Here is a 21,756-nt window from a genome sequence, read left to right as displayed (position 1 = left end):
AAGGGGTCCCCAGGCGGGACGAACCTCGGCTTTGGTTATAAACAAACAAACTCTTGAGCTTTATAATATTAGTATAGATATAGGTATTTAAGGGCACTCACCGGCCTCGTCGACGGGGTAGTAGGGCAGCGCGGGCACGGCGGGCAGCGGGTACAGCGGCGGCGGGTACGGCGCGAACGGCAGCGCGGGCTCCGCCGGCTCCTCCGCCCAGCCCGCCGCCGCGCCCGCGTGCGAGCTGCGGCTGGGGGCGCGGAAACTATCGTATATATTACGTTGGGCCGTTAGAAAATATCAAACAAATACGTCAGGTTGGCTGGAAGAGATCCCACTTAGGGATAAGCCCGCCTTTGTTCTGTACTGATTTTATTTGTAATGTACTCCTTTAGTGAACAATAAAGCATTTACTTACTTACTTACTTACGTCTCGCCTTATATCCTACATACATACAAACTCTTTATATTATTAAAAAATGTATTTATAAAGAACATTTCACTACAAATAGCACTATAAGTCACTACTTACTACACCCTTGTACTAAATTACTCTTTAGTTAAATATAAAAAATATACAGGGTGACGTTAAAAACAACTGCATCCTTTTAAACATATGTAGACTATACCCACGCTTCTGAGCCGTTTGAGCTTATTTTTATTTAAATTAAACGTCATCATTTTCACGTTTAAAAAACCCTCAAAAACTATGTCACACGCTTTATTAAAGACCAATACTACAAAAAGAAATTATAACTATACATGTAAACAAATGTCTGAAAAATAAATTCAAGTAATAAATAAATAGTATCAAGATCAAGTAAAGTGCAGAGTTGTCGAGCTATCGCTCAGCTGAATGAATTGTGTCGTTGACCTCTAAATCTTACGCGTCGCTTTTCCGCCGGCCGGGGTGATATGACGTATTTAGGATCGTGGATTTTGATACTTTTATTTTTTTAGTACTTTCTGAAATATGTACCCATATTTTTCTTTTAACGTTTTTAAATATCCTTTAGATGAGTACACTTAACAGTTAAATTTATGCAATTGAATTAAAAGTCACTCTGTATATACTTATTATACTTATATATAAATAAAGTAAAATGTCTCACCGATTGTTAGGCCCCTTGTTGGGAATGTTGTTGTTGTGGCCCTTGTTCTGGTTGTGGTTGTGGTTGTTGTTCTGCCCGCCATCTTGGTTGTTCCCGCCACGCTTGAACCTGATACACACAAACACACAATTATGTTTAACTCATTTATTTATTCTATACTAGAAGCCGTGCCGTGTGGTTCCCGGCACCAATAGAATAAAGAATAGGACCACTCCATATCTCTCTCATGGATGTCGTAAAAGGCGACTAAGGCTTATAAACTTGGGATTCTTTTTTAGGCGATGGGCTAGCAACCTGTCACTATTTGAATCTCAATTCTATCATCAAGCCAAGCAGCTGAGTGTCACAATGTTCGTTCCCGTACTCCTCTGAAACGGCTTGACCGATTCTCGTGAAATTTTGTGCACATAGGTATTGAGTAGGTCTGAGATTCGGCCAACATCTATTCTTCATACCCCTTAGTGATAATGTTTGTCCGACCTCAAATTTCTTTTTAACCAGAAATTACTTAGAAATTATATGGAAAAACAACGTTTTCCGGGACAGCTAGTAAACATATATAGTCAAGTCTATATCCCGCTAAATATAAAGCAAGCAATCATGAACAGCCTGAAGGGCCACGTTCAGCTGTACGGCTTCATGACGGAATTGAGATTCAAATAGTGACAGGTTGCTAGCCCATCGCCTAAAAGAGGAATCCCAACTTTATAAAACCCTAATCGCCGGTACATACATATTTACATTATCATCACGTCTACATCCCTTGCAGGGTAGACAGAGCCAACAGTATTGAAAAGACTGTTAGGCAACGTTCAGCTATGTGGCTTAATGATAGAATTGAGATTCAAATAGTGACAGGTTGCTAGCCCATCGCCTAAATGAAGAATCCCAACTTTATAAGACCCTAGTCGCCTATTACTACATCCATGTCAAAGATATAGAGTGGTACATACATACATATAATCACGTCTTCATCCCTTGCGGGGTAGACAGAGCCAACTGATAGGCGACGTTCAGCTATTTGGCTTAATGCTAGAATTGAGATGTCGCTAGCCCATCAAGAGGAGTCCCAAGTTAGCTCGTAAACGTAAACGTGAAGGATACCAACCTGGGTCCCAACAGGGGTCGCTGCGGGTTCCCCTTGTTCTGGTTCATCTGCTTGTCGTTCGACTTGTGTTTGTGGTTCTCGTTGTTGTGGTTCACGGCGGGACGGTCGTTTATTGTGATCTGTTGCATTTCCTGTAACAACATTGGTTTTTGTTATGAATAACAAACGTATACATATATATATATATATGCCGTGTAGTTCCCGGCACCAATACAAAAAAGAATAGGACCACACCATCTGTTTCCCATGGATTTCGTAAAAGGCGACTGACCCTTCCTTCCTCGATAAATAGAATATTCGACGCAAAACGAATTTTCCAAGTCGGACCAGTAGTTCCTGAGATTAGCGCGTTCAAAAAAACAAACTCTTCAACTTTATAATATTAGTATATGTTAGAAATGAAACGCAACCATTTTTAGTTCCATACTTTGCCGTATGTAGCAGCACTTTCTTTTACACTCTGTCTTCTTGCCTTAACTGTAATGTTGTATTGCACGAATAAAAGTAAGTCCGTTAAATTTCTGTATTTTAATGTCAAACTACGAAAATAATCTTACAGTATAGATACCTGAATCAGATCCCTATGCGTGTAATGGCGAGGGGGGGCCATGGGGGGCGGGGGTCCGTACGAGGCCCACATACACTCCAAACCCAGGTTGAAATAGTAGCGGAGCGTTGGTATATCTGAAACATACGAATTTTTATTTATATCAAGAAGTTTGAATTAAAACAAACAAAAACATACGAATCCTTATTTATATCAAGAAGAAGAAAGTTTAAATTGAGAGTCTCTTCTCTTCCTTGTAACCCATCGGCAGTCGACGCGCTAAAATATCCATCGCCGTGGCGTACCTAGAGTTGGTACTTCTTCTACCTCCCGGCTTTAGTCCCGGTTGCATCCTCACCACTCTGGAGAAGAGTCCGGGGTATGCCTTTGACCATGGATCCTGGATTGGGTGAGTCCGGTTGTTACACGAAGCGACTCCAGTCTGACCTCCGAAACTTTTTCAGGGGAACCTAACCCGTATTGGATCGATCATAGTTACAATCCAGTAGCCTGAATTAGTAGATTTCCTCATCATGTTTTCCCTCTGTAACCCGTATTAGATCATGGTATCTCTCGTTGTAATGTTAATGTATTAACTATTAAAAAATATTCTAGTAAATTCACTGTTCATGAGCGTCCCTCGCAATGGCGTATATATTGCTTTTAAGATTGTCTGTTGGCTTTGTCTATCCCGCAAGGGATAAAGCCGTGATGAGTACAGTCACCATTTATAACCACCCTTTGAAGTGGCGTATCTATAGCTAAAAGGGGGGGTAAACCATCGCAATCGTCGTCCTTAATTATCCGTCACCGTGGCGTACCTAGAGGAAGTACATCCACACCATTAAGAGAGGAGCTCGGATTACGCCTTCGACCATGGACCCTAGATTGGATGAGTCAGGTATTCACACGAAGCGACTCCCGTCAGACCTTCGCAACCTTTGCAGCAACCACCTGACCCTCGGATCGAGCATCCAGTTACCTAGAGAGGGTAGTACTAGGGTGTGTGACACACAATTCACAGTGCATGGGTAGATTACCTAGAGGGGGTACAGGGGGGTGTGTCCACTGTCACTCACCGTCCATGGGCAGATTACTTAGAGGGGGTACAGGGGGGCGTGTAACCTGTCACTCACCGTGCACGGGCAGATTACCTAGAGGGAGTACAGGGGGCTATGTCCACTGTCACTCACCGTGCATGGGCAGATTACTTAGAGGGGGTACAGGGGGGCGTGTAACCTGTCACTCACCGTGCATGGGCAGATTACCTAGAGGGAGTACAGGGGGCTGTGTCCACTGTCACTCACCGTGCATGGGCAGATTACTTAGAGGGGGTACAGGGGGGCGTGTAACCTGTCACTCACCGTGCATGGGCAGATTACCTAGAGGGGGTACAGGGGGGTGTGTCCACTGTCACTCACCGTGCATGGGCAGATTACCTAGAGGGGGTACAGGGGGGTGTGTCCACTGTCACTCACCGTGCATGGGCAGATTACCTAGAGGGGGTACAGGGGGGTGTATGGGGGGTGTTTACTGTCACTCACCGTGCATGGGCAGGTCGGCCCCGTTAGCGTGCACGCTCTTGTGCACGTGCAGGTTGACGTTGGGGCCGGGCGGCGCGCCGTGCGGCCCGTGCGGGCCCGGCGGCAGCGGCGGGGGCGGACCTGGGGGGGGACAATTTTTATATAATATGAAATTTATTTGTGAAAGAAATTTACAAGTCACAAAAAGTTAGCTTTTCTCCTGAAATATATATAAATATTTTCTTAGTCAAAGTACATACTTTCATTCATCCTTTCTATACGAGTAGGGTTGCCATCCGTCCGGGTTTCCCCGGATTTGTCCTAGTTAAGAGGGCATCCGGGGAGTGTCCGGGGAAGGCTTCATTTGTAGACCGGGTTTTAAAATATTAATGAATAAAAAAAATTTGGGCCGCTTACATTGCTGTAGGTTTAAACTTTAAAAATGTTCTGATTTCTTGTTTAATATTCAAATGTCTTTTATTGCATTGTATATGTTTAAAAGATCATGTTAACATGTCCGGCTTTCGGACTCTAAAATCCGGGGTTTTCACGCGTCTTGTCCGATTTTCCAAATTTTCGAGATGGCAACCCTATATACGAGTGAACCATCTGGACATTTCTAATATAAATAAAAGATACATGTACAGACAAACTGACCGGCATGCGGCACGGCGGGCAGCACGTGCGGCGGCGGCGAGGGCGCGGCGCCGGGCGCGCACCAGAACACGGACTTCACGCCGCACGCGTACTGCGCCGCGCCCGCGTACACGGCGGGGGGGGGCGCGCCGTTGTTGGGGGGGTTCATTGCTGGGAGGGGGTGAGGGAATTGTTGTGTTTAAAAATGGTACCTAATGTATTGCCAATGATTCTTAGTTAATATTTATCTATATCATTATCATGTATGTATGTATATCTTAACTGTTTGCATTTTTCCTATATGGTCTTCGTATGTACGGTCGCGTTCATAATTGCAGTCATAGTTCGCAAAACTTTATAGCTTGCACCGCTGCTATCACTCACACATTCACACAAATAACACAATAAACAACAAGCGGTGAAACGTTGGGTAACGCGTCATCAAGAAGAGGGTAGTGTAAAAAGTCGACCGCGCAGCGACCGTCGTCCGCTAATAATCAACACAGCGACAGCCACACAGCGGAGATCCATGGTGGAACAGTACGAAAATAATGGCTTCATACCGACCAGAATATTTGCGGAACAGTTCGACACATCAGTGGTTACTGTTCGTTGAGTTTGCATCGTGAGGGACTACACCACAGACAGCCAGCAAGAAAGCCGTATTTATCCGAAATAAATAAGCAAAAACGTTTAGAATTTGCTGGGCAGTATTTGGATTTTGCCTGGAAAGAAGCGATATTTACGGACGAAAAGTTCGTTTATGTCATCACTACACGGTAGGCTTCATTTATGGCGAAGAAATGCAACTCGGTATGAAGAAAAAAATATTGTGCCAAATATGGAGTCTGGACACATATCTGTAAATATGTGGGGCTGGATGAGTGCTGCTGGACCTGGGGAACAGGTGTGGATAGCAGGACGCGCTACAGCTGCTCATTATGTGCAAGTGCTGGAAGAAACCATGTTACCAACTGTGCGGTATATTTATCCGATTGATGATATGCCAACAATATCATTTGTGTCCTGTGCATCGAGTCCATATAGTGCGTGAAAGGTTCTGCCAGTTTATATTAAAACTACTAATTACTTTTATTGAATGTTTTATTCTGCCAGTTTATATTAAAACTACTAATTACTTTTATTGAATGTTTTATTTTCTCCCTCTTGTTTAATATTTCTTGCTGATTTCCGTGTTTGAAGACAACTTTCCGTGTTTGTAATTCTTAGATATCAGTTAGTTAGTCAGTCAGTTACTTAGTTCAAATGGCACCTTGAAACATTAAAAATTGTCAGTAACACAATTTTTTTTTTAATAGGCAGAAAAAATCCTTGAATAACTTCGAAATCCAAGTAACGCTAGTAATTAGAACAAGCGAGTGTGAGCAAGCGAGATTATCTAATATATCTTAGATCTCACAAGATGCTCACACAAGTAATAAAATTGCTACCCAATAACTTTCAAAGGAACCACTACCTATGTTAGGGTCGTGTGCAGATAAACTTTCAACCTTATTGAAATGTCATAAGTCTGGCAGTCGCAGGCTTCCCTCTATAGGCAAATCTTATGTAAATAATGAGAGACGACGATATCTCGATCGACAATTATCGGGCCCAGTTCGGCCATCGTTGATTACCGTCTCTTTCTGTTTTGTTATGTTATATGTCATAGAATAATAAACTGTTTTACTTGGTAATCATTGGTATTAAAGACCGTATTCATTTGATGGAATATTTATTCTTTTTAAATATGCATGTGTGTGTGTATCTATTGGAACCACAGTGCACGCTATTTTAACCCGTAAGAATTTTAAAACTATGACTGCAGATATGAACGCGATCGTACACTGTTTTTGAATTGTAGTGTAAATCGTAACCTTATAATTTTACTACTGTATATAGTTTTACTACAATTTGTTATGTGTATTTTAATAAATAAATAAATAGATTGTTATATAAAATAACTTTTGTAAAAAGAACAGAACAGCATACAATCGATATCTTCCTTTGTTGAAGTCGGTTAAATTTCAAAAACCTTCTCCTAAGTGTTATAAAACACTTTCCTGATAAACACATCAAAATCTGTACAGCGAAACCCGAGATAATCGCGGACTAACATACAAATAAAACTAAGAACAATTTTTTTGAAGGCGATTAAGATACTAACCTTGCTAAAAAAAAATACTGTTTTTTAGCAAGGTAAGAAACAGATTCAAGTTTGTTTGTTACATCTTCACGCGTTATCTCCTAACATGTGATACTTTTCACCCCGGTAAAAACTATAGTTCCCATGGAATTTGCCAAAAATCTGTATTCTTTTGTAATTGGCAATAAATTCGCCCGTGTAGGTGGCGATAAATTCGCATAGGCAATGCCGCGGAAAAACCTTGTCATTTTCATACAATTACAAGTATTATTTATTATCCCATACATACACACATAAAATCAGGCCTCTTTCTTTATATATGATTATTTGTAAACTAAATACTAACTTAAACTTGTTACTATTATAATACCTACGAACCACTCTTTAGAAAATGCAAATGCACGACACACAACTTTCAAGAACCCCAAAATGACGACATTAACAAGTTACTTTGCCAAATTATAGACCATGCTCTCTCACATGGATTTTAATTACTTCCATAATTAAAAAAATCTAAATCTCTTAGCAAAATATTTTAACACAGTTGAAGTAATATAAAATACAAGAAAAGCAGTACAAGAAAAAGAATTACGTTAAATAAACATATTATTTATATAGAACCATACCTGAGAGAATACTGGTTCTTCGTAGAAAAAAAAACGAACAAGAAAACTTGACAAAGGCACAGTTTTTTTTTTAAATGGAAGACTGAAATTTTGAGAACACGACCACTCCCTAGAACGGCTGGCAGGCGAATGATAAGTACATACGGAAACCCCTTCTGACTGCGGCCGGAACTATGATATCAGGTAAAAAATAAAATTGCAAACATTTGGTACCTGAGGTTTATGGTCTATTTATTTTCAAAAACAATGTTACCTGGTTGCAATATTTTTAATGACTTTCGGAAACCTATTACTCATTGTCTAATGCCAATATTTTTCTGCCTTAGAGATGATTTGTCATAGAAATTTTGAAGTTTCTACGACTGAAACAAGATAACTTTGTTTTTGAAATCAAAAAGCTAATAAACCTCAGGTACCAAATGGACCTTTTTTTACCTAAAGATATCAGCTATTGTCAGTTTTCCAGTTACTTAATCTCTCGTTTTCTCAAGGCTTAAGATTCTCAAATTCAGGTTTGTTCTTTGTAGGCAATGTGCTAGCAAAATGTCATTCATTTTGAATCTCAATTCTATCATTAAGCCATACAGCTGAACGTGGCCTATTAAGCTTTTTTATAGACCGTTAGCTTTGTTAACCCCCCATGGGATATAGACGTGATAATATGTATGTATGTATGTATATCAGTTAAAAAAGAAGAAACATTTGAAGAGAAATCCTATTCTAAAGTGCCTAACGTAAAGTAATTGTAAAAAAGAAATGCGGTCAAATTGAAAACTACCTACTTTTTTTGAAGTCGGTTAAAAACAAGATATCATTTAGTTCTAGAGTAATCGGTAGGCCTTAGTTTCGCAAAAACAGAAAACTCAACAATTCCTATTACAACAAAAAAAGAAATTGTATTTTTATTTGTAACTATTAAACTCACTGCTGGTTCATTATGATGAATTTTGGCACAAAGATAGACAAAACATTCAGGAGACAAAACATATGCAAAATTAACACGGCATTATTTGACGTCAGCAACTTTCAAAAATCATTAATTACTAATTAAAAAGATATGTCATTACGTTCAGTTGTCGTCAGACAAACCTATTTACAAATGACACCAAAGGGTTTCGTAAAACAAATTACCTAATTGTACTTTCGTAAACTTCATCTTAACGTAAATACTTCCGCTGTGTATATGGCAGAGTACTTATACAAATACAAATATATATATATAATGTAAAGTAGAAATAAAAAGGCTTACAAACTTGGGATTCTTTTTTAGGCGACGGGCTAGCAACCTGTCACTATTTAAATCTCAATTCTATCATTAAGCCAAACAGCTGAACGTGGCCATTCAGTCTTTTGAAGACTGTTGGCTCTGTCTACCCCGCAAGGGATATAGACGTGACCATATGTATGTAAAGAAAGAATAACTTACCAGCATAAGTGGTTAGCGAGTTGGTATTATGTGAATTAGCGGTTGTAGCCGGCGTCGAAGCGCGAGCTACAGCCGGCGCGGGAATCGCGTGGGTCGGCATTTCAGCAGGTGCAGTAGTCTAGGTAATAAAAAAAAATATTAATTACCGTTGAAATTCATTATTAAACGTTTGCCCTCCCTACGCCCTTCCTAGCTACGCCTGTAAACACAACACAACAAGTAAAAAAAAACATTTATTATTTACCGCTGAAATTCATTATTAGACGTTTGCCCTCCCTAGGCCCACCCTAGCTACGCCTCTAAACACAACACAACAAGTAAATACACTAGCATAATGACGTCTTTGTAAATAACTTACAACAATTGTTAATTATTATATTCTTAAATGTTTAAACAAATAAAAAATTGAAGTAAATATTCACAATTCACATATAGAACTCTCATCAAGAAGAATAAAATAAATCAAGAGTGCATGCAAATTTAAATATATGTATGTGAAAAATTACCATATTGCTTGTACGAAACAAGTTGTTAAAATAACAAATGTTTCGTCAATACCGTACTGCACCCACCGCACTACACACCGCGAACAAACTTCTTAAAACAACAAAAACTCGAGAGACGTGTTACCCGTACAAGGATGAAACGCGCAATGACCGTTTCCGGTGAGAGCTGGCCTATACTATACTACTTGCGCCGAGTGAAAGAGACGGGAAACTAAACAAATGAAAGAGACAAACTGTGCGATGCGAACGAGCAAATAATAAACTCGAAATTATGATAAAATATCCATTTTTGCAGTTCCTGGTACTAGTAGGTACAAAAAAGAATAGGACCACTGCTCCACCTCTTTTCCATGGATGTCGTAAAAGGTGACTAAGAGCTTACAAACTTGGGATTCTTTTTTTAGGCGATGGGTTAGCAACCTGTCACTATTTCAATCTCAATTCTATCATAAAGCCAAATAGCTGAACGTGGCCGATCAATTTGGACGAGACTGAGTCATTTTTGAGATCCTAGCAAGTAATATCTCAGCCATTCAAGTTATATTCTTTCTACAATTAAAACAATCTGGAGTTATAATCCTCACCACTCTGTGAAGGTACACCCAAGTCGTATTATGACAATCGTAGATTGGGTTAGGATTTCGACCAACAAATCCTATTCTTAAAATGCTGCATTGCAGTTTCTTATTACCGCTATTTAAGTACCGCTCCTTCTGCACTAACGATTCGGAAGCGTCAGTAAACTTTTAAGTAATTTATTTAACGTCAACCAATGTTGTGAAACCAAAAGAAGACAATTATTATGTCATAATGAATTGTCCTATAATAATGAATAAAAATATGACGAATTTGAATTTAATTTCACTATTCAAAATTCGATTCATTATTATTGGATACTTCATATCGCTTAATTGTCAAAACGTTTGGTTTCACAACATTGGTTGACGTCAAATATTGCTCTCTTAAGTCCTAAATTTGCCGGTAAACACACGGCATACAGTTTTACCTGATTATGGTGGTTCTCTTGCGGGGCGCCGTTGGAGGCCGAATGCGGTAGGTCGTGGGGCGCAGCGCCCGCTTGCCGACAGTCCACCATTAGGGGAAGTGCCTGAACTTCAATCTGCAAAGGTAGGTTTAATTAAAGTCTAACTGGCATCAGATGTGCCACTAGCTACAACCGATAGGTTCCCAAATTAATTTCGAATATTTTAAGAGGAAATTAAGGACGTCCTGGCAAATGGTCGGGTCAAGAGTACCCGAAACCGCCGAGCCGGGGCGCCGAGCTTGCATGAAAAGAGTTATGAATGTGGATGAAGCGAAGGAAGAATGCAGAGATCGTTGCAAGTGGAAAGATGTAGTCTCTGCGTACCCCTCCGAGAAAGAGGCTTAATTTTATGTATGTATGTATGTATGTGTTTTAAGAGTAATGTTTATGGAATCTTGTTCAATGTATTATCTTTTTTCTTTGTCCGTTACCTTTTTCCCCACTTTTTACGTGGGTCCGGCACAGTATGTTAGTTTTTCATGTATGTATTAATAACAAATGTAATAAGAATAACTATAATTACTTTAATGTATTATTTACTAGCTTTAGTCCAAACTCTTGTTAAAGTTATGTGTCGGGGTTGCAACGGGGTCTACGCAAAAATGAGAGCTTTAGTTTAAAGTAAAAAAGGACTAAGACTATGTAATGCCTCATGAAAAGGTAAAAACTTGACATTTAATATAATGTATACATACTACATGTTTAATAAATTATTATTTTTATACATTAGGTTTATACGAGAAAACTGATATGAACATACATACATATAATCACGTCTATATCCCTTGCGGGGTGGATAGTCGGGGTAGTAAATAGTCTTAAAAAAAACTGGAATGATGATGACTGGTTGCTAGCCTTGAAAAAAAATTATTTGTAATCTAATACACTCTTAAAATATTCGAACTGAATTTATGTAAACCTGTGTCAATAGTGATTCCACAAACAGCTCCTTTCAACTTTGGCAAAATCGACAAATATTTTTGCCTAAGAATTTTTATTTTTATACTGAACGAATATCACCTTAGTAAAGCTAGGTACAGCTAACTTTCTGAAATATCGCGAAATTATATGGGAATAAATTTAAAATATTTATTTAACATTTATGTACCTACTTAATTTTTTTTTAAATTACAATTTCACACTGAATAATAAATATAAAATTGCGGTTCAAAGTGTGAGCTACTTAAAGCTGACTGTGATTTCACTTCACAAATAGTACACATTAAATAACTGACAAAATGAGTTAATTATATAATTACCATATTTATTTTACTAATGTCATTCATTTCTTAATTAGTGAATTTCACTTCCATACACATACACAGCCAATGAGCTAATCATTGGCTAAGTTTACTTTTAATGACAACGTATGCATTTTATGACATAAATTAAAATAAAAAATATTCAAATACTGATAAAAAAAAAATTCGTCCAATAATATGAATCTGATTATATTTTTATATATTTTACGCATTATGTTTCAGAGTATGACTGAATAATCTGACGCATGTTTTGAACAAAATTATATTTCGCTTGGACAAAATACGGCGTATATTATTATGTTGCTTGTTTCACGAACTGTGACAGTTCAGGCTATTTCTATTTGTTTAGTAAGACAAATATTAACTGTTTAAAATATAACATAAGCCCGCAGATTACGATGTGCATACTCAAAAGAAATTAAGAATTAAAATATTTCACAAATTTTAAATTTTTTACTAATATATTTTTAAGCAGGTTCTCATTTTAGCGAGTCAATGACAATCTTCTTTAAATATTAATATATTCCACATTGCAATATTTGTCAGTTATTTAATTTATTGCCACTAATAATACCTACAAGAAGAACACTAAATACTACAACCTATTAGCTACATTACAAACCTACATGCTAAATCAACAAGATAGAATAGCTACGATATGGCAACTTTCCATTCATAAGCATCCCCCACTCCATTTTCAAATTAAGAGAACCAAAAAAAAGAAAACATTGGAAGACATAAAGTTTTTTTTTAAAAAAAAACATCTTTTAATTAAAAAACACTAATATAAATACGTCGCTGCATTAGTGAAGATAAATTATGGACAAAGTTATTATCGATCAAGCAATAAATACTTAGTTCTCTGAAACAGAACAATGTAGGATGTGCTTACAAATGTAATCTAGTTCTACTTATAACAAACTAACAGGCACAGGTTCAAAGTTAAGATAGTCCAAATGCTGATAAGTCGAGAAATCAATGTCAGAGGTCACATATTGTGCCAGTTGTGTCTCCTCCGGACATTTTTCATCCTTCCAAATCAATTTGGGCGTATTTTTTGGACTAATCTTCTCGATTTTCCCATCTTCAGTACCGATCTTGGGCTTACGAGTTTTAAGACTATGCTTCCGAGTGACGTTGCCTAAGTGATCAAAATGACATGTGAATGATTGGAAAAGGGTTAGAGGGTAAGGTAAAGTCCAACAGAATAGTTTTTTCTTTTTCAAAATTGGATACAAGGTATCACTTATTGACGACAACATAAGTGTAATTATATCTATATAGGTATGTAATGTTGTATCAGTATTATGGGAAATGTGACAGTAAGTATTAAAGTAAATGCTTTATTGTTCACTAAAGGAGTACATTACAAATAAAAACAGTACAGTACAGGGCTTATACCTAAGTGGGATCTCTTCCAGCCAACCTGACAATAAGAGGATCATATACAAAATTGAGGCAAGGGTGAACAACAGTTCGTTTACGAGTATGATGCTTAAGATTTAACAATTATATACGTACAATACAAAAATATAAATAAAGTAAATATATAAACATGTATGTATTCTAAATTAAATTCATAACCAATTCAAGACTCGATAAAGAATTTATTAAGCTTATTTTTGAAGGAATTAGAAGAAGGCGACAATTTTATAAGAGGCAGTTTATAAAACTTAGAAAAAGCTAGTGTGTCACTTAAATTTCGTCCTAACCAATTAATCATAACAATGTATTCTCTTGTCCACATTTCTATTCTAAGTTTGGATAATTAAGAAGTTCACGTTATTGAAGAAGACAGAGTCTTATGTAGGTACCTACTGACGCTTTGGAGGCGGCAATAAACTTAGGTTTAAGTAATTTATTTAATTTAAACCAATGTTTTGAAAAACCAAAACTAATGAGATTTATAAAGTAATGTTGAAATGTCCCATAATCATTAATGAAAATTTTGAATTTGTATATGTTAAAAAATAAAATTGATAAATCCACCATTGTAAGTACATATTCTTCTAAATCCAACGATTGTTTGGTAATTTTATTTTTCTTTCTATGTACAATAAAAAATTTACAAAAACAAGGGTCATAATAATAGACCACCTCTAGCCATGAGCCGAAAGAGAAAAGACAATAGGGTTTAGAATACTAAACACAGATATATACAATGGAAAAAGCTTAAACGTTATCAATTTTACCTGCGTTTAATGATCCGGTATTACTATGAATAGGTATTTTAACTACAAAAGAATTTAATTGTACTACCTACTTTTCTTTTATCAGTACCTAGTTGACCGTCCGAAAAGGAATAAACATTAACCAAATGAAAGAAATTTCTCATGAAATAAGTACCTACATAGTGCCCTTACCCCACGCATTCACTGTTTCTAACAATTTCGCAACTAACACTGGACGAATTTTTTTATTTGAAAAATATTTATAACTAATATGTAAGCGCTCAGTAAAGTACCTCCAAGTACCCCTTCTAAGTAACCATAAATTTCATAAACATTTATACATATATTTATATAACAAACAAACGAACATGCAATACAAAAAAAAACAGCAGATATTTACGCCTCATCAGTTATATATTCCTAAAAACCCACAAATTCAATATAATTTTTTTTTATTAATAATTATGTGCCATTTCAAACATCATTTAATAATTCTCATATCTTTTGGTTTCACAACATTCGTTGAGGTCAAATAAATTCCTTAAAACTTAAGTTTACTGCCGCTTCCAAAGCGTCAGTGCAGAAGAAGCGGTATTAAACTGCATTGCAGCATTTTCTTCAACGTCAACTTCATAATTATCCAAACTTAGAAGAAATGTGGACGAGAGAATACATTGTGTTGATTGATTTCACTTTTTAACGACGGATGGTGAGGCCAGGTAAAACACGCGTTCGGTTATAGAAATAACTTTATTATGCATAGAAAACACTGATAAATAATTAAAACCACAAAGAGAAAAAAATTTGGCGCGTTTGTTTCTCCAGATACGAAATTTATAGTAGAACCGCCTAAATGAGTCCTCGCCCGCGGAGTACAGGGGCGCGGGGGTATGACGACGAAGGGGACCGAGAGAGGTGCGGGCGGCGGGCGCATTCTTGTAAAAACTCAGTTCGCTCGCTACGCGGTTAGCGATCACACGTGTTGACAGTTGCGGACGCCTTGTGAAAATTATACATGAGATTACATTCTCAAGATGAGTCGAAATATTTTCGGACATAGAATTAATAGTCAGTGCAAACAAATGGCGTTTAACGTATATGAATATTTTAGAAAAAAGAAACTCGACCCAAATTCTGATGAATATAAACAAGATATACCTTTAAATAAAACTGTAGCAGAAGTTACTGGACTATCAGAAAAGACTGTATCTAGAATTGTACAACAAGGGAAAGCATTAAATGACAACGAGAGATTTAAATCACCGAGAAAACCAAAACAGGTTCGTAGAAAAAGAGTGGAAATAGACGATTTCACAAAAGGAGTGGTAAGAAGAAAAGTCACTCAGTTTTACACAATTTTCAAAAAAATACCTACTCTGAAAACTTTGAACGCTGTACTTAGAGAAGAGAATATATTACACTGCGGCAGGGAATATTTAAGGCTATTATTACATGATCTAGGTTTTAAATTTAAGAAATGCGGATCTAAAAGGAAACTCCTTATCGAACAGCCAAATATCACATCGTGGAGGTGGAAATACCTAAATACTATTAAAAAATATCGTAGAGAAGGAAGACATATTTTATACCTTGACGAAACTTATGTAAACGCGTCTCATAACGTTTCAAAATGTTGGCAATCAAAGGATGAACTTGGCGTTCTATCTCATATTGGTAAAGGGGACCGTTTGATCATCGTACATTGTGGAGGTCAAATTGGATTTGTAGACGGAGCCCTTGTGATATTCAAATCCAAATGTAAAACAGGTGATTATCACGATTCTATGAATTTCGCAAATTTCAGTAAATGGATAAATGAAAAGCTCATGCCTAATATACCGCAAAATTCTGTCATAGTAATGGACAACGCAGCTTATCATTCGGTTCGAGAAGAGAAAAAGCCAACTATGGCTTCTACCAAGCCAACTATGCAAGAATGGCTACGACGACATAACGTGCCTTTTGATGAAAAACTTAGAAAGGATGACTTATATAAATTAATTAAAAGTAATTTCACAGAAGATATTTACAAAATTGACGAGGTATTGAAAAGAAACGGACACGAAGTATTGCGTTTGCCTCCATATCACCCAGACCTGAACCCAATTGAGTTGGTCTGGGGTGATATCAAAGGACAATTAGCACAAAAAAGTATCGACTCTAATTTGGACCAGAAAAAAGAAATATTAGAGAGATTATTTGCTGAATATCCCAAAGAGAAATGGGAGAATTGTGTTAAACACGTGATTAAAATCGAAGACGAATATTGCAAACATGATGGAGTCCTAGATGAAGTTGTTGATTTTATTATTAATGTGCAAGACGATTCTGATGATTCTGATGATGGCTGTTGTGAAAGTGAAGAATCAAGTTCCAGTGATAGTGATATTATGGACATAAGTGATTGATTTATAATTTTGATAAATTTTGCATAAATAAATATTACATACATAACTTTATTACCTTTTTTTTACCTACATATCATACCTATATATCATAAAATCACATTTTTATCGAATTGTTTTGTATGAAAAATAAAAATTTGAAAATAACAATAATCGAAAAATGCTTATGCTATTTAATTCATGTACGTGGTCTCGTTGATACCATGGAGTTATGGGATAACAAAAGGAACACGTTGTATAGTTTACAGTTGTTTCATTCAAATTTTGTATAGCCATTATTATTTTTTTAATAAAAATCTTCACCTGTTTGCCGCTAACCACTATGACGTCACATATCTCAAGAAATGTCCAGTAACATTTCGCCCCTTGTATTACACGCTACGCTCGACCGCCGCCCGCACCTCTTTCGTTCCCCTTCGTCGTCATACCCCCGCGCCCCTGTACTCCGCGGGCGAGGACTCATTTAGGCGGTTCTACTATAAATATTAAAGAAATATATTTTTTACGGATTGACAATTTTAAAGAGATTGATGTACACAGTGTACTGAAATTTTGATTTAGGTACGTTCAAATCAAACTACAAATATTTACGAGGTTCCTGCGCCAAGCTCAAGCCAGATGTTTTTATAATTTCAGGTAATCATCAGTCCTATTATAAGCCTTCTCACAAAGTACTTTCTTTACTAATATATAATATAATATAATATACTAATATATAAAATAGTAATTTTTGGTTAAGCATATCAAGAATCGACTCCGGCAACCTATTATGAAATCATATACAGTAGTACCCCATAAATAATTTACCTACTGACTTTGCTTAGCCTATGACACGGAATGAATAGGCTATTTGACTGTAATAAAAATATACATTTCTTTTATGTCATCAGTCTTAATATTATTTTTTTGGAGCGATTTGTAATAACGCGAGATAAAAATATTGCATTATTTTAACAAAATCCGTCTCAGAAAATTAGGCTTTTTTATGCAGCTGTCACGTGACTAAAAACGAACGTGATTGGCTATTTCTATTATGACGTCAATTATCCATAAACAGACTGTGGATCGTACTGTTCCTTAGTAATTGCTATTATTTTTCAAGATTTTATAAGTGTTTGATCGCTCAGGATTACTCAGATAACATAGGTATTTAATAATGGAAACCAATTTCGCGAAAGCTGACAGTCGAAACCTATCAAAAGACTTTTGGTAGGTCCACTTTTGCCAAAAGTGGACCCTATAATGGTTGGCGTCTTCTTCAAAGACAATCCAGATTTCTATGCTGCCGAACTGAGGAATGTGAAAACATCAATGTAAGTATATCTTGGTAACCACTGATCTTAGATCATGATCTGAAACCACTTCTTGCGAATATTCAAATCCATCGGCATAGAAAAAAACGATTTCGTAGGAGATTTTATTGTTGTATTAGTGCATTTAGGCACTGCACAACATTTATAGGAACTCATTTTAAAAATTTTCACACATATGACGTGGCACAAGTTAAATAAAACAAGAGAAAATCAAAACTTTTCGAAACACCTACAAGCTTTGTATGATATTTACACGAAATTTACGTCACTGCATGCCATGGCCGCCATATTGCTAAAAGTCGCGTTTTGGCGGCATATTTGAATATTGCATTTTCTTTTTCGATTTTTTAATAAAATAGCTGTAATAAAGGCAGAAAAGTATTTTTGTAGGGCTCTTTATAAACAAATAAATAGCCTAAGATAGTTTTTAGAACTTTGTCAAATAGCCTATTAAGTTTATTACGTCAATTTCTATTAGTTGTGGCACAAATTTTTTGTACAAACATCTATATTTACTAATTTACTTATATTATAAAGAAGAGTTTGTTTGTTTGTTTGATCGCGCTTATAACAATAACTACTGGTTCAAATTGAAAAATTATTTTTGCGTTGAATAGACCATTTATCAAGGAAGGCTTTAGGCCACATTACATCACGCTGCAACACAACGACAACTACAACGAGCAAAGAAATGGAATATGTGAAAAAAACGGGGGAAATTATTCATCCTTGAGGGCTTCAATTATGCCCAAAATAACTATTCCACACGGACGAAGTCGCGGGCACAGCTAGTACATTATTATATCAAAAATGTACTGGGAATTATAAAAATAGTTTGTATATCAGTGGCTTTACCCCATAAAACAAATCATAAGATAACAAGCTATGAAAATATTATCTGAAATAAACAAGCCTAATTTTAGCTACATCTGTCAATTGTTGGATCCTCCTAATAAGTCATAGTATAATATATTGTTAGATATTTTGAGTTCAAGTCTTTTAATTTCCATCATTTCAGAGAAACGCATTTTATCTTTCTTTTTGATAAAGATTGATTGAATATAAATAAAATGTAAACAAAATGACCAATAGAGGGCAACATTCAAGCAAAGTTACACTGTCACATTCCCATAACACAGGAGTAAATAAAAGTTGGGAACACTATGTTTATATATTTTATATAAATTGATATGAGTAAGAAAAATTTACAGGTTCAAAAAAAAAGTACCACTTCAAATTTGCACAATTAATTAATCAAAATCACCTAGTTGCTGCAACATCTGGCTTAGAGACAACAGCTGAGAGTTTGAGCGGGAGTAGCGGTACGGAGGCGCCCAGGGCCTGATCTCATCAAGAGGCAATGGCTCCAATTGCTCAAAGTTCACAGTTCTCTTCTCGCCCAGCTCCTCGATAAAAACCAAGCACGGCCCACCATCCGGACGCATCTCCTGAATATGACAGTGGTACGGCACCGACTGTTCCGATTGGAGCTTACATAGACATTTCACTCCGACTTGCAGTGTCGTGCCATCAGAGTATCTAGCTCCATAACGTAATTCTGCAATACCACGAACCAAATTACAGATAGATCAAATTAATCGCAAATGATTAAATATGATTCATTTTAAATACCTCGTCTTATTTCACTCCAAACATCAAACTCTATGTTTCTATATATATCCGGATCTAAAGCTTTAGCTACTTTATACGGGAATGGAGTAATCCCGTTGTCAATCAAGTCTTTAGCGCTGTTGACATTCAAACAGTTCATACAAACATTCTCTAGTTGTATGAGACTACGGTTGAATACGAAAATGCTTAGAGATTCCTTCAAAAGACTCGCCCGCTCCAAATCTTCCATATGGTGCTTGCATTTTAAGGCTACGGCATTATTGTTCCTGTCCTTATCACCATCATTGGTAGTTTCTATGAAGATCTTTGCTCTCTCTTTCTGTTTCTTGCGACGTTCAACATTTTCAGACATAAAATATTCTATATGATTTGTCGGCACTTTATCATGCAACATTTTGTCCACAGCGTAAGGCAAATCTTTCAACTGGTATACTCCATCATAAAGAATTTCATATACCAAAGCTATAAATTAATTATTATAAATGGACACAAGTTAAGAAAAAATTTAAATTCTAATGAATTACCTACATATTACATAATCTGAAAAGCTTGTTTTTTTAAATTATTATAAATGGAAAAAGTGTAGTAAAATTAAAACAATCTATTTTTTTTATCAATTACCTACATATAATCTGAAAAAGCTTACATCTTATTAGTAAATAAGATACCTAATAAATATAAATTATTTCAAAACTGAATTAAATAAAAGTGAACTTACATTGACAAAATGATGATGCATTAATAAACTCTTTAGTGTAAACCACATCAAAGTGCTTTGTTTCAAGGCAGTAAAACAAGTGAATTGGGTCCCCATAACCATTGCTTATTTTGGTTTGTGGACCCTTGTTAGCTTCGAAAATAACAAAGTCACGTCTGGAATACACACCCAATGTTTATGATTTTAGGCCTTTGATAATGAATTAAAAAAGAAGGTAGGTATATTAAAATTATTTTAATCTTACCTATACAAGTGACTCATAGCAGATATTTCTATCATACCACCCCATTCAGATGGATTAGACATCTCTTTAATATAGTTCTCAATTGGACAAGTCAATGACTACAACATAAAACTTTAAGTTAAGATTTGGATGATCACCAAAAAAAACAGAATAAAAAGAAAAAATATTGATCCTACCCCTTCAAAAAGTTGCCTTTTAGAGGCCATGTATTGGACAGTTTCCAGGCGTACTCGGTGGAAGTACCTTTGAGTGTTGTAAACATTCTCGGATACTGCCCTGAAGAGGCAACTCGCGTCTCTGGCCGCATGTTTTCTAAAGAAACCCATTTCGTCCAGCCACCTATCCGGTTCCGAACAACGTTTATGTATTTTCCAAGGCCCGCGACAACGGATTGGAGACGGCGACATTGTACACAACAACTAAATATCTGTAGGTAAACAAAAACAAATGACGCTACTACATACTACGATCACAACACAACAAATTGATTATCCAACAGCTCCAACACAAATTTGGTTAGGGTAGAAAGAAAACAATATTATGCATTAACAGTGTCCACAAAACCATATCGTAGCTATATATTTTGACGAATGCAATGCAAATGGTTGTTTTGCTGTCTACGATACACACGTGCAAGTTTAATAAATCGAACGTTCGGAATCAAAATATTGGCAAAGAACTTACCTAAATGATATTTCCCAATAGTCAGCATCAGTAAAAAAACTGTATTATGATTTGCAAATACGTATTTTATTAAAACTGAATAAGAATTGCACGTGCCAAAAGCAAACCGTCAAGAGCCGGCGGGAAGGAAAATTAAAATTTACAAAATTGGCATTTTTGCAAACACAATGTTACCACTTTACAATGTTTTCTTCATGTTGAAAATTTATTGGGGGCGCTGTAGTAGCAACGAAATCTTTGTCTATGGCAAAAGCTAGCGCTAGCAGCGCGAAATTTAAATTTTCCGCCTAGCTCGAACTGAAGGCGCGCAAGACTAGACTATCAAACTTATTCTTAAAGATATCTAATAATGTGAATAAATATTTTCGTATCCCTGTCTGGTTTTAATTCATCACAAAATTATTGATTCACTTAACGCTTATAAGCATACATTAAAAAACTCCTTAGGTACCTATTGGTTATATGTTTAGTTACCAAATACTACGACATTATTTCAGCGATATATTTATTTGTTAGAATGCACAACCAGTAGCTTCTATCTTTATAATTCCAAAAATATTTGCCTATACTTAAACATCACCTCTCGTCTTCGCATATTCCTGTTTGCATACTCAAGTCTCATTTAAATTTGTTAAAGTAAGTACGTAAGTATTCAAAAGGA

At 36.3% G+C, this 21,756-nt stretch overlaps 1 protein-coding gene across 1 annotated transcript in view; it reads right to left on the bottom strand.

Moving 5' to 3' along the window:
* The window catches only part of LOC106134084 (protein ovarian tumor locus), a 28,783-nt gene extending 7,532 nt beyond the window's left edge, over nucleotides 1-21,251 (bottom strand). Inside the window, exons 1-15 of the mRNA XM_060945637.1 lie at nucleotides 21,096-21,251; nucleotides 20,588-20,838; nucleotides 20,412-20,509; nucleotides 20,168-20,322; nucleotides 19,450-19,911; nucleotides 19,076-19,375; nucleotides 12,855-13,069; nucleotides 10,628-10,741; nucleotides 9,116-9,233; nucleotides 4,939-5,088; nucleotides 4,303-4,422; nucleotides 2,780-2,895; nucleotides 2,212-2,342; nucleotides 1,104-1,211; nucleotides 102-256 (exon numbers count right to left, since the gene is read on the bottom strand). Of these exons, the coding sequence (XP_060801620.1) occupies nucleotides 102-256; nucleotides 1,104-1,211; nucleotides 2,212-2,342; nucleotides 2,780-2,895; nucleotides 4,303-4,422; nucleotides 4,939-5,088; nucleotides 9,116-9,233; nucleotides 10,628-10,741; nucleotides 12,855-13,069; nucleotides 19,076-19,375; nucleotides 19,450-19,911; nucleotides 20,168-20,322; nucleotides 20,412-20,509; nucleotides 20,588-20,818 (2,473 nt within the window). The 5' untranslated portion in view covers nucleotides 20,819-20,838; nucleotides 21,096-21,251. The remainder of the gene's footprint in view (nucleotides 1-101; nucleotides 257-1,103; nucleotides 1,212-2,211; nucleotides 2,343-2,779; nucleotides 2,896-4,302; nucleotides 4,423-4,938; nucleotides 5,089-9,115; nucleotides 9,234-10,627; nucleotides 10,742-12,854; nucleotides 13,070-19,075; nucleotides 19,376-19,449; nucleotides 19,912-20,167; nucleotides 20,323-20,411; nucleotides 20,510-20,587; nucleotides 20,839-21,095) is intronic.
* Between the last annotated feature and the right edge of the window lie 505 nt (nucleotides 21,252-21,756).

This window comes from Amyelois transitella, chromosome 8 (assembly GCF_032362555.1).
Source record: "Amyelois transitella isolate CPQ chromosome 8, ilAmyTran1.1, whole genome shotgun sequence".
Lineage (NCBI taxonomy): Eukaryota > Metazoa > Arthropoda > Insecta > Lepidoptera > Pyralidae > Amyelois > Amyelois transitella.
This window is presented reverse-complemented; position numbering and strand designations above follow the sequence as displayed.